The 11,342-nt window shown below is 43.8% G+C and overlaps 1 protein-coding gene across 1 annotated transcript in view; it reads right to left on the bottom strand.

Annotated features, from left to right (window-relative positions):
* Positions 1–433: 433 nt before the first annotated feature.
* The window catches only part of LOC137630369 (uncharacterized), a 188,571-nt gene continuing 177,662 nt past the window's right edge, over positions 434–11,342 (bottom strand). Inside the window, exons 6-8 of the mRNA XM_068361799.1 lie at positions 1,731–1,906; positions 1,374–1,531; positions 434–1,141 (exon numbers count right to left, since the gene is read on the bottom strand). Of these exons, the coding sequence (XP_068217900.1) occupies positions 950–1,141; positions 1,374–1,531; positions 1,731–1,906 (526 nt within the window). The 3' untranslated portion in view covers positions 434–949. The remainder of the gene's footprint in view (positions 1,142–1,373; positions 1,532–1,730; positions 1,907–11,342) is intronic.

Raw genomic sequence — 11,342 nt, 5'->3', positions numbered from 1 at the left:
ATCGATAATTTATTCATTACTTCAATATTTGCTTCCTGGGCTGTTTTCCTTGGTGGAATCCTGAGGCTTAAAGCACTCGGCATTTCCAATTAGGGTTGTAACTTGGCTAGTATTACTGTAATAACAATAATAATAATAATATTTTTCCTTCGCAGGGTTAAACACAAAATTAGTTCTCTCCAACATGTCTTTTGTTAAATTCCTATTTAGTCGAGGTCTTCCTATATCCCCATTTCCATTATCTTTTAAGCGTTCTTACTAATTTTAACCTGCTCCATACATACGGTGCTATTTTTCTGTCTTTCTGCACTCATTTCTTCTTATTGTACCGTAAAACATATTTCATTGTTCTGGTGTCTTGACTGACCACGAGCTAATTAATAGACCATTCTACTACTCATAACATAAGAAAAGAATGGTAAAAGAAAATAAATTAAGGTTGTTCATGGCTTAATCCATCAATGCAGATTTCCAGTCAAATCTTTATTCATCTAGTATATTTTACTGTATTTTTAGTGTATAGGGGCATTTGTCATGCTTTCTGCTGAAAAGGGGTTTGAAAACTGATTCATAAAAATATTGTACACATTCATGTTTGCCTGTACTTAAATTTCTTATGTGCTACTATACCTGTAATTTGCCAAATGTTACACCATTATACTATTGAAAAAGATAGCACATACATCTAGTACTAGATGGATTTGGAGACTTCTATATGATACAAATATTTTAGTCTAAAATGTGTAGAAAATATTCAAATACAGTTGGATTCATTGTGAATTCTGACTGACCTCGGTAAAAAAAACCTTCTATTTCATCATAAAAACAATGCAGTCCCATAGAAATTAGTTACCAATTAAAAATAGAAAAACTATGCAAAAATTTGACAAAACTAAAGCAGCATTAATCTAAAATTTACATGAACTGTTTATAAATTTGAAGTATGAATTTAACAAATACCATCAGTTACAAATAAAGTACCAATGGCTACATTGACCCTGTAGTTAACTGGACCAATTAGCAATTCCACAATGAAAGGGTTTCTCAAGTTGTTAATGGACATACTTGTCTCCTCCCACTTTCCAGGTATGCTGCCCAAATTTATACGAATCACCTCTCCACTCTGCTGCCTAACAACCACCTGGAACCAAAAACTAATCAGTTGTCAGAAAATTTCGCTTAAAATTGTAGAAACCATATTGCTGTCTTTCCTCCATATTTGATTATTTTTGTATGTAGTATTACTTTACCTATTTATTTTTTGTTTGTTACTTCTTACAGTAAAATTATATAAAAAGTATCTATATGTCAAAAATCCCTTCCAAGGTCTTAGGAAGGGAATAATATTGGCTACCTACTAAAACCTTACTTACCATTAGTTCTGGAACGTTAGAGTTTTTATAAGAAATTCCGTCAAAACTAAGGTGATGGAAAATCGTTATGCAGATGGTCTTTTCTAACATTTGCTTATAATACATTAACCAAGCTTTTTCACCGACTTCTAAAACTGCATGTGTATGATGTCTTATGCCTGTTTATATAAGGATACAGTAAGATTAGATATCTTTTGGTATGAGAAAACAAAACCATTATTCAATATGAAACATCAGATATAGCAGACAATGTATGTAAAAAACAAGATACTATACTACGTACAAAGTGATCCAGCATAAGAAAAATGATTCAATATAATAATTTATTTCCCATATAAAACTAAATATGAATCTCACCCAGACTGTCTTCCACAATCCAACTGGGATTGTATGACTGAAATTCACACGAATGAGGATCAGTGTCACACCTTATAATTACATCTGGTCTACTTATAGGTTTATTAATGATATCCAAGGAAAGATATAAGAAATATTTCAGGCTGCTGAAATACTTTTCTGTCCACCAACACAATCTAATGGAAAGAGAATTAAAGTCTACTATGAGACAAAGGCATAAAAATGTTATTTTCATTAGTAAAATAAATTTTTGAATATACTTACCCGATGATCATGTAGCTGTCAACTCTGTTGCCCGACAGAAATCTACGGTCGGGATACGCCAGCGATCGCTATACAGGTGGGGGTGTACACAACAGCGCCATCTGTGGTCAGGTACTCCAGTACTTCTTGTCAACACCACCTCAATTTTTTCCTCGGTCCACTGGTTCTCTATGGGGAGGAAGGGTGGGTCAATTAAATCATGATCATCGGGTAAGTATATTCAAAAATTTATTTTACTAATGAAAATAACATTTTTCAATATTAATCTTACCCGATGATCATGTAGCTGATTCACACCCAGGGTGGTGGGTGGAGACCAGCATACATGTTAACAAAGAAGCTAAGTATCCTGTATTTTATTTTATTAGTTATTCAAAAATAACATAAAATAAATAAGTACCTGGTAAGGAAGACGACTTGAACCATTACTCTGCCTTTATTAAGTACGTCTTCCTTACTGAGCGTAGCGGTCCTCTTAGGATGCTGAACGACTCTTAGGTGCTGAAGTATAAAGGGCTGCAACCCATACTAAAGGACCTCATCACAACCTTTAACCTCGGCGCTTCTCAAGAAAGAATTGACCACCCGCCAAATCAACAAGGATGTGGAAGGCTTCTTAGCCGACCGTACAACCCATAAAAAGTATTCAAGAGAAAGGTTAAAAAGGTTATGGGATTATGGGAATGTAGTGGCTGAGCCCCCGCCTACTACTGCATTCGTTGCTACGAATGGTCCCAGGGTGTAGCAGTTCTCGTAAAGAGACTGGACATCTTTGAGATAGAATGATGCAAACACTGACTTGCTTCTCCAATAGGTTGCATCCATAACACTCTGCAGAGAACGGTTCTGTTTGAAGGCCACTGAAGTAGCCACAGCTCTCACTTCATGTGTCCTTACCTTCAGCAAAGCAAGGTCTTCTTCCTTCAGATGAGAATGTGCTTCCCTAATCAGAAGCCTGATTAGTAAGAGACTGAGTTCTTAGACCTTGGAAGAGAAGGCTTCTTGATAGCACACCATAAGGCTTCTGATTGTCCTCGTAAAGGTTATGACCTTTTTAGATAGTACCTAAGAGCTCTAACTGGGCAAAGTACTCTCTCCAGTTCGTTCCCCACCAAGTTGGACAGGCTTGGGATCTCGAACGACTTAGACCAAGGACGAGAAGGAAGCTCGTTTTAGCAAAAACAGAGCTGCAAGGAACATGTAGCCGTTTCAGATGTGAAAACTATGTTCCTGCTGAAGGCGTGGATCTCACTTACTCTTTTAGCTGTTGCAAGGCAAACGAGGAAAAGAGTTTTTAATGTGAGGTCCTTAAAAGAGGCTGATTGGAGAGGTTCAAATCTTGATGACATAAGGAACCTTAGGACCACGTCTAGATTCCAGCCTGGAGTGGACAACCGACGTTCCTTTGAGGTCTCAAAAGACCTAAGGAGGTCCTGTAGATCTTTGTTGGTGGAAAGATCCAAGCCTCTGTGGCGGAAAACCGCTGCCAACATACTTCTGTAACCCTTGATCGTAGGAGCTGAAAGGGATCTTACGTTCCTTAGATGTAACAGGAAGTCAGCAATCTGGGTTACAGTGGTACTGGTTGAGGAAACTGGATTGGCCTTGTACCAGCTTCGGAAGACTTCCCCTTTAGACTGATAGACTCTGAGAGTGGATGTCCTCCTTGCACTGGCAATCGCTCTGGCTGCCTCCTTCGAAAAGCCCCTAGCTCTTGAGAGGCTTTCGATAGTCTGAAGGCAGTCAGACGAAGAGCGTGGAGGATTGGGTGTACCTTCTTTACGTGCGGCTGACGCAGAAGGTCCACTCTTAGAGGAAGAGTCCTGGGAACGTCCACTAGCCATTGCAGTACCTCGGTGAACCATTCTCTCGCGGGCCAGAGGGGAGCAACCAACGTCAACCGTGTCCCTTCGTGAGAGGCGAACTTCTGAAGTACCCTGTTGACAATCTTGAACGGAGGGAACGCATACAGGTCTAGATGGGACCAATCCAGAAGAAAGGCATCCACGTGAACTGCTGCTGGGTCTGGAATCGGAGAACAATACAACGGGAGCCTCTAGGTTATCGAGGTAGCGAACAGATCTATGGTTGGCTGACCCCACAGGGCCCAAAGTCTGCTGCAAACATTCTTGTGAAGGGTCCACTCTGTGGGGATGACCTGACCCTTCCGGCTGAGGCGATCTGCCATGACATTCATATCGCCCTGAATGAACCTCGTTACCAGCGTGAGCTTTCGATCTTTTGACCAGATGAGGAGGTCCCTTGCGATCTAGAACAACTTCCACGAATGAGTCCCTCCCTGCTTGGAGATGTAAGCCAAGGCTGTGGTGTTGTCAGAGTCCACCTCCACCACCTTGTTAAGCTGGAGGGACTTGAAGTTTATCAAGGCCAGATGAACCGCCAACAGCTCCTTGCAATTGATGTGAAGTGTCCTTTGCTCCTGATTCCATGTTCCCGAGCATTCCTGTCCGTCCAAAGTCGCACCCCAGCCCGTGTCTGATGCGTCCGAGAAGAGACGGTGGTCGGGTTTCTGAACAGCCAAAGGTAGACCTTCCTTGAGAAGAAAGCTGTTCTTTCACCACGTTAGAGTAGACCTCCTCTCTTCGGAAACAGGAACTGAGACCGTCTCTAGCGTCATGTCCTTTATCCAGTGAGCAGCTAGATGATACTGAAGGGGGCGGAGGTGGAGTCTCCCTAACTCGATGAACAGGGCCAGCAATGAAAGTGTCCCTGTTAGACTCATCCACTACCTGACTGAGCATCGGTTCCTTCTCAGCATGCTCTGGATGCATTCTAGGGCTTGGTAGATTCTTGGGGCCGACGGAAAAGCCCGAAAAGCTCGACTCTGAAGCTCCATACCCAGGTAGACAAAGGTCTGGGATGGGACGAGCTGGGACTCCTCTAAATTGACCAGGAGGCCCAGTTCCTTGGTCAGATCCATAGTCCATCTGAGATTCTCCAGACAGCGACGACTTGTGGGAGCTCTTAAAAGCCAGTCGTCTGACGGAGCCGGACACAAGATCATGGTACTGCTGCACAGTCTGTGAACTGTCAACCATGGGGAAGCGAGGAAGTACAGCGACAACCCGAAACTGTCTAGACTGTCTGGGTAGTACAGACAACTCCTTATCGGCTTGCTGAGGTTGCCGCACTGCGTCACAACAAGTCCCCTCTGCTGGTTGTTGAACGTCTTCCCAGTGACACACTGACTCCGTAAACAAAAAATCCTCTAACAAGGACTAAGCTTGGACTGCATGTCTTGCAACAAAGCTCAAGGTCTATGGGAGCAGGTGTGGCAACAGACGGGGTTAGCGACTGAAGCGGAACCATTACCCTCCCTGGAAGCATGTTATGCTTAAATAAAAGTCCATAGGAGGCTAAGCAGCTTAAGGCTCCTCTCCAAATGACAGAGTCCTCAAGGGAATATCAGAAGGAGGGAGAATAGCACTTTCTCATCTAAAGGAACCATATCCGAGAAAAGCTAAGTTGTCTCAGTGAGGGTTTCACTGGTGCAAAAGCAGCAGACCAGAAGGCAACGTTATGAAACTGCTTGACAGTCTTGTGAGTTGGCAACAACCAAAGATGTGTGACTGAGGAGCATGCGGTAAGGTATGCAGAGCATGCTGTAAGGTATGCAGAGCATGCTGTATGCAGAGCATGCTGTAAGGAATGCAGAGCATGTTGTAAGGTATGCAGAGCATGCTGTATGCAGAGCATAGTATGCAGAGCATGCTGTAAGGTATGCAGAGCATGCTGTAAGGAATGCAGAGCATGCTGTATGCAGAGCATGCTGTAAGGTATGCAGAGCATGGCATGCGGCTTATGCTGCATGGGATGAGGCTCATGCTGCATGGGATGAGGCTCATGCTGCATGGTATGAGGCTCATGCTGCATGGGATGAGGCTCATGCTGCAAGGGATGAGGCTCAGGCCGCATGGGTTGAGGAGGATGCCGCATAGTATGAGGCTCCTGCCTCATGGGTTGAGGAGGTTGCCGCATAGCATGAGGCTCCTGCCTCATGGGTTGAGGAGGATGCCGCATAGCATGAGGCTCCTCATAGCATGAGGCTCCTGCCTCATGGGTTGAGGAGGATGTCGCATAGCATGAGGCTCCTCATGGCATGAGGCTCCTGCCTCATGGGTTGAGGAGGATGCCGCATAGCATGAGGCTCCTCATAGCATGAGGCTCCTGCCTCATGGGTTGAGGAGGATGTTGCATAGCATGAGGCTCCTCATAGCATGAGGCTCCTGCCTCATGGGTTGAGGAGGATGCCGCATAGCATGAGGCTCCTGCCTCATGGGTTGAGGAGGATGCCGCATAGCATGAGGCTCCTCATAGCATGAGGCTCCTGCCTCATGGGTTGAGGAGGATGTTGCATAGCATGAGGCTCCTGCCTCATGGGTTGAGGAGGATGCCGCATAGCATGAGGCTCCTCATAGCATGAGGCTCCTGCCTCATGGGTTGAGGAGGATGCCGCATAGCATGAGGCTCCTGCCTCATGGGTAGAGGAGGTTGCTGCATAGCATGAGGCTACTGCCTCATGGGTTGAGGAGGTTGCCTCATAGTGCTGGAACCCGGCAACTCCCGATGCGGCAACTCACGCATGAAAGCAGGAGGCGCAGCAAGAACATGCGTCTGGCAGGGTGGACTGCGCATCGGAGGTGGAGCTCTCACAGGTGGAGGGTGGGAGCAGGCAGCCGCAGTATCTGCTGAGCGCACACCCTGGGCGGGTTGTAAGTTAACAGGCTGCATTGTCAACCTTCCAGCATGATACTCCTGTATGAAGGAGCAGGCTGAGACTGTATAGTCTGCAGCATGGACCACTAGGGTCTATGAAAGACAACAACAAACGGAGCTACTGTCCGTTGAGACTGAGGGTCTAAAACAGCTGGTGCGGCAACAGACGGAGTTACTGCCTGTTGCGGTACCACCTTGCCTCTCTGGGAGGTGTGCAGTTGTCGTACTGCAGCAAGTCCGAACTGACCCAGTGGCAGTGGCTACACCTAGGAGTTGGACTTGCGCGGAAGGGACCGACTTGCACTTAAAAGCTGCAAGATTTGGTCCATGGTTTCTGCGAGAAACCTCTTCCGCAGACGAGGAATAAATGGGCTCTCTCGTCTTTGTGTGGGTGGGGTGATCACGTCGGCTACGTGAGTGGTTACACCCGAAACCACGGAGGGAAACGTCTGTTCGTCGATCAAGGCCTGATGAACCCATAAGTCCTTCGACATTACTTCTCCCCTGGGCTTGGGAGCTTGTAAGAGGTCCCAGACTAGGCGAACAACTGGCACGAACAGACGAACCCTCGAACGCAACACTGTAACACTTTGCGCTTATCACTTTATCACTTTTGATTTTCTGTTTGCACTTATTTCACTGAACTCGAAACTTTAAGTGGTTTGTACCTGAAACACGCAATTCTATCCTTCATTAAAAGTTAGTAATTGCGAAAACAGTATTACAATGTAACAGAAAAACATAATGAAAGATAAAGAATTCAGTGGCTGGAAAAGAGACTAAACACTAGATCAAATAAACTACGTTTAAAATCTCTCACCGCATAAAGCCTGGGAACAAGAATAAAACTCTAGAAACGTTTACCTTCTTCCCCTAAAGAGACTAGGGAGAAGAGCAAAAACGATAACAACGTTACCCGCTTGAACGAAACGTTTATCCTCCTCTCTCTCCCTCCGTCTCTATCTCTCTCTCTCTTGACTTAGAACCTGAGAGATGAGCCCAATTATATATATCGTTAAAACATATTATTGTTAAAGGAAAAAAAACTGAAAGATTTCCCAAATAAAAAGTTCCTTTATTAGAATTAAAACCATTTAGGCTAAGAAAGAATGAACAAAACGCTAGAATCGGTTTACTCTTACTGCAACGTGAAACCGTAAATACTCTCTCTCTATCGTAACGATAGAGCGCAAGTTGAACGTTCTGAACGTCAACAACTGCGGAGACAAAACAAAACGTTAGTTCAACTTTGAAAACAGTACGAGACTATCAAAGAAATTCTTTCAAAAACATTAAAATTAAAATAGCATAAAATCTTAACAGGTAAAAACGATATGACGGGCTCAATGTTAATTAACTTCGGTTCCAAGAAAAGACCGCCTACTATTAGGAAAGGTCGCATATAAACAAACATAAAAATTAATTTTTATAAGTTTATAATAAAAGGAAGTTAATCGAAGAGACCTATAAAAGGCGGAGAGATATAAAATAAATCTATAACTTTGTTAAGCAAAATTAAGAAAGAGAGTCTATACTCTCTTCGACACCAACACTTCCGTCTAAGGGAAGGGTCGGCCATTTAAAAGTGAAAGAGAGTTCATACTCTCTTCGTCACCAAAATTAAATCAAATTAAATCAAATTAATTCCAAAAACTTGCTAAGCTAATGTTAAAGCTTCCTGAATAGCGAAGGCTAAACTCTAGAGCAAATACATCACCAAATCGTGAACAATAACTCCAGAATCAACAGCGTATCCAAGTAGGTCTAGCCGGTGGCACGACAGAGGAAAAATTGAGGTGGTGTTGACAAGAAGTACTGGAGTACCTGACCACAGATGGCGCTGTTGTGTACACCCCCACCTGTATAGCGATCGCTGGCGTATCCCGACCGTAGATTTCTGTCGGGCAACAGAGTTGACAGCTACATGATCATCGGGTAAGATTAATATTGAAAAATATAACATCGTAATATTAAGATATATGAAAAGGGTACTATCTGTAACATCAACAAGTCATCAAATATCAAATTTACTAAAATTTGAAGAAATTCAAGTGAGTACAAAAACATATTACAGTAGTCCTCTTGGTAACCCTTTGGGTTACTGCAAAAAAACAATCACTCTGACAAAATTGTGAATAACTATGAGCTAACCATCAACAGTAGCTACTTGAACTGTGGCCAAAGTACTGCTCCAATTATGTCAAAACCAAGAGCTATGAAGTAATTAAAATAGCCAAACATATATGTAAATTTACAGGAAAAAGTGACCAGTGATTTTCAACCTCACAATAATAGATTAATAGAGGGGAAGTGTTGTAGTGTTGTCCAGTATACAGTATCGGCAATATGTTTCCAGAAGCATAAAATCTGGCAAAATCATACTAAATTGTATACAGAACTACTATATTTGTAAAATGTTATTTTCATTAGTAAAATAAATTTTTGAATATACTTACCCGATAATCATGTAGCTGTCAACTCTGTTGCCCGACAGAAATCTACGGTCGGGATACGCCAGCGATCGCTATACAGGTGGGGGTGTACACAACAGCGCCATCTGTGGTCAGGTACTCCAGTACTTCTTGTCAACACCACCTCAATTTTTTCCTCGGTCCACTGGTTCTCTATGGGGAGGAAGGGTGGGTCAATTAAATCATGATTATCGGGTAAGTATATTCAAAAATTTATTTTACTAATGAAAATAACATTTTTCAATATTAATCTTACCCGATAATCATGTAGCTGATTCACACCCAGGGTGGTGGGTGGAGACCAGCATACATGTTGACAAAGAAGCTAAGTATCCCGTATTTTATTTTATTAGTTATTCAAAAATAACATAAAATAAATAAGTACCTGGTAAGGAAGACGACTTGAACCATTACTCTGCCTTTATTAAGTACGTCTTCCTTACTGAGCGTAGCGGTCCTCTTAGGATGCTGAACGACTCTTAGGTGCTGAAGTATAAAGGGCTGCAACCCATACTAAAGGACCTCATCACAACCTTTAACCTCGGCGCTTCTCAAGAAAGAATTGACCACCCGCCAAATCAACAAGGATGTGGAAGGCTTCTTAGCCGACCGTACAACCCATAAAAAGTATTCAAGAGAAAGGTTAAAAAGGTTATGGGATTATGGGAATGTAGTGGCTGAGCCCCCGCCTACTACTGCATTCGTTGCTACGAATGGTCCCAGGGTGTAGCAGTTCTCGTAAAGAGACTGGACATCTTTGAGATAGAATGATGCGAACACTGACTTGCTTCTCCAATAGGTTGCATCCATAACACTCTGCAGAGAACGGTTCTGTTTGAAGGCCACTGAAGTAGCCACAGCTCTCACTTCATGTGTCCTTACCTTCAGCAAAGCAAGGTCTTCTTCCTTCAGATGAGAATGTGCTTCCCTAATCAGAAGCCTGAATTAGTAAGAAACTGAGTTCTTAGACCTTGGAAGAGAAGGCTTCTTGATAGCACACCATAAGGCTTCTGATTGTCCTCGTAAAGGTTATGACCTTTTTAGATAGTACCTAAGAGCTCTAACTGGGCAAAGTACTCTCTCCAGTTCGTTCCCCACCAAGTTGGACAGGCTTGGGATCTCGAACGACTTAGGCCAAGGACGTGAAGGAAGCTCGTTTTAGCAAAAAACCGAGCTGCAAGGAACATGTAGCCGTTTCAGATGTGAAAACTATGTTCCTGCTGAAGGCGTGGATCTCACTTACTCTTTTAGCTGTTGTCAAGCACACGAGGAAAAGAGTTTTTAATGTGAGGTCCTTAAAAGAGGCTGATTGGAGAGGTTCAAATCTTGATGACATAAGGAACCTTAGGACCACGTCTAGATTCCAGCCTGGAGTGGACAACCGACGTTCCTTTGAGGTCTCAAAAGACCTAAGGAGGTCCTGTAGATCTTTGTTGGTGGAAAGATCCAAGCCTCTGTGGCGGAAAACCGCTGCCAACATACTTCTGTAACCCTTGATCGTAGGAGCTGAAAGGGATCTTACGTTCCTTAGATGTAACAGGAAGTCAGCAATCTGGGTTACAGTGGTACTGGTTGAGGAAACTGCATTGGCCTTGTACCAGCTGCGGAAGACTTCCCCTTTAGACTGATAGACTCTGAGAGTGGATGTCCTCCTTGCTCTGGCAATCGCTCTGGCTGCCTCCTTCGAAAAGCCCCTAGCTCTTGAGAGTCTTTCGAAAGTCTGAAGGCAGTCAGACGAAGAGCGTGGAGGTTTGGGTGTACCTTCTTTACGTGAGGTTGACGTAGAAGGTCCACTCCTAGAGGAAGAGTCCTGGGAATGTCGACCAGCCATTGCAGTACCTCTATGAACCATTCTCTCGCGGGCCAGAGCGGAGCCAACCAACGTCAGCCGTGTCCCTTTGCGAGAGGCGAACTTCTGAAGTACCCTGTTGACAATCTTAAACGGCGGGAATGCATACATGTCGAGATGGGACCAATCCAGCAGAAAAGCATCCACGTGAACTGCTGCTGGGTCTGGAATCGGAGAACAATACAACGGGAGCCTCTAGGTTATCGAGGTAGCGAACAGATCTATGGTAGGCTGACCCCACAGGGCCCAAAGTCTGCTGCAAACATTCTTGTGAAGGGTCCACTCTGTGGG

Source organism: Palaemon carinicauda, chromosome 38 (assembly GCF_036898095.1).
Source record: "Palaemon carinicauda isolate YSFRI2023 chromosome 38, ASM3689809v2, whole genome shotgun sequence".
Lineage (NCBI taxonomy): Eukaryota > Metazoa > Arthropoda > Malacostraca > Decapoda > Palaemonidae > Palaemon > Palaemon carinicauda.
The sequence above is the reverse complement of the archived record's forward strand: the minus strand, read 5'-3'. Positions and strand labels throughout refer to the sequence as shown.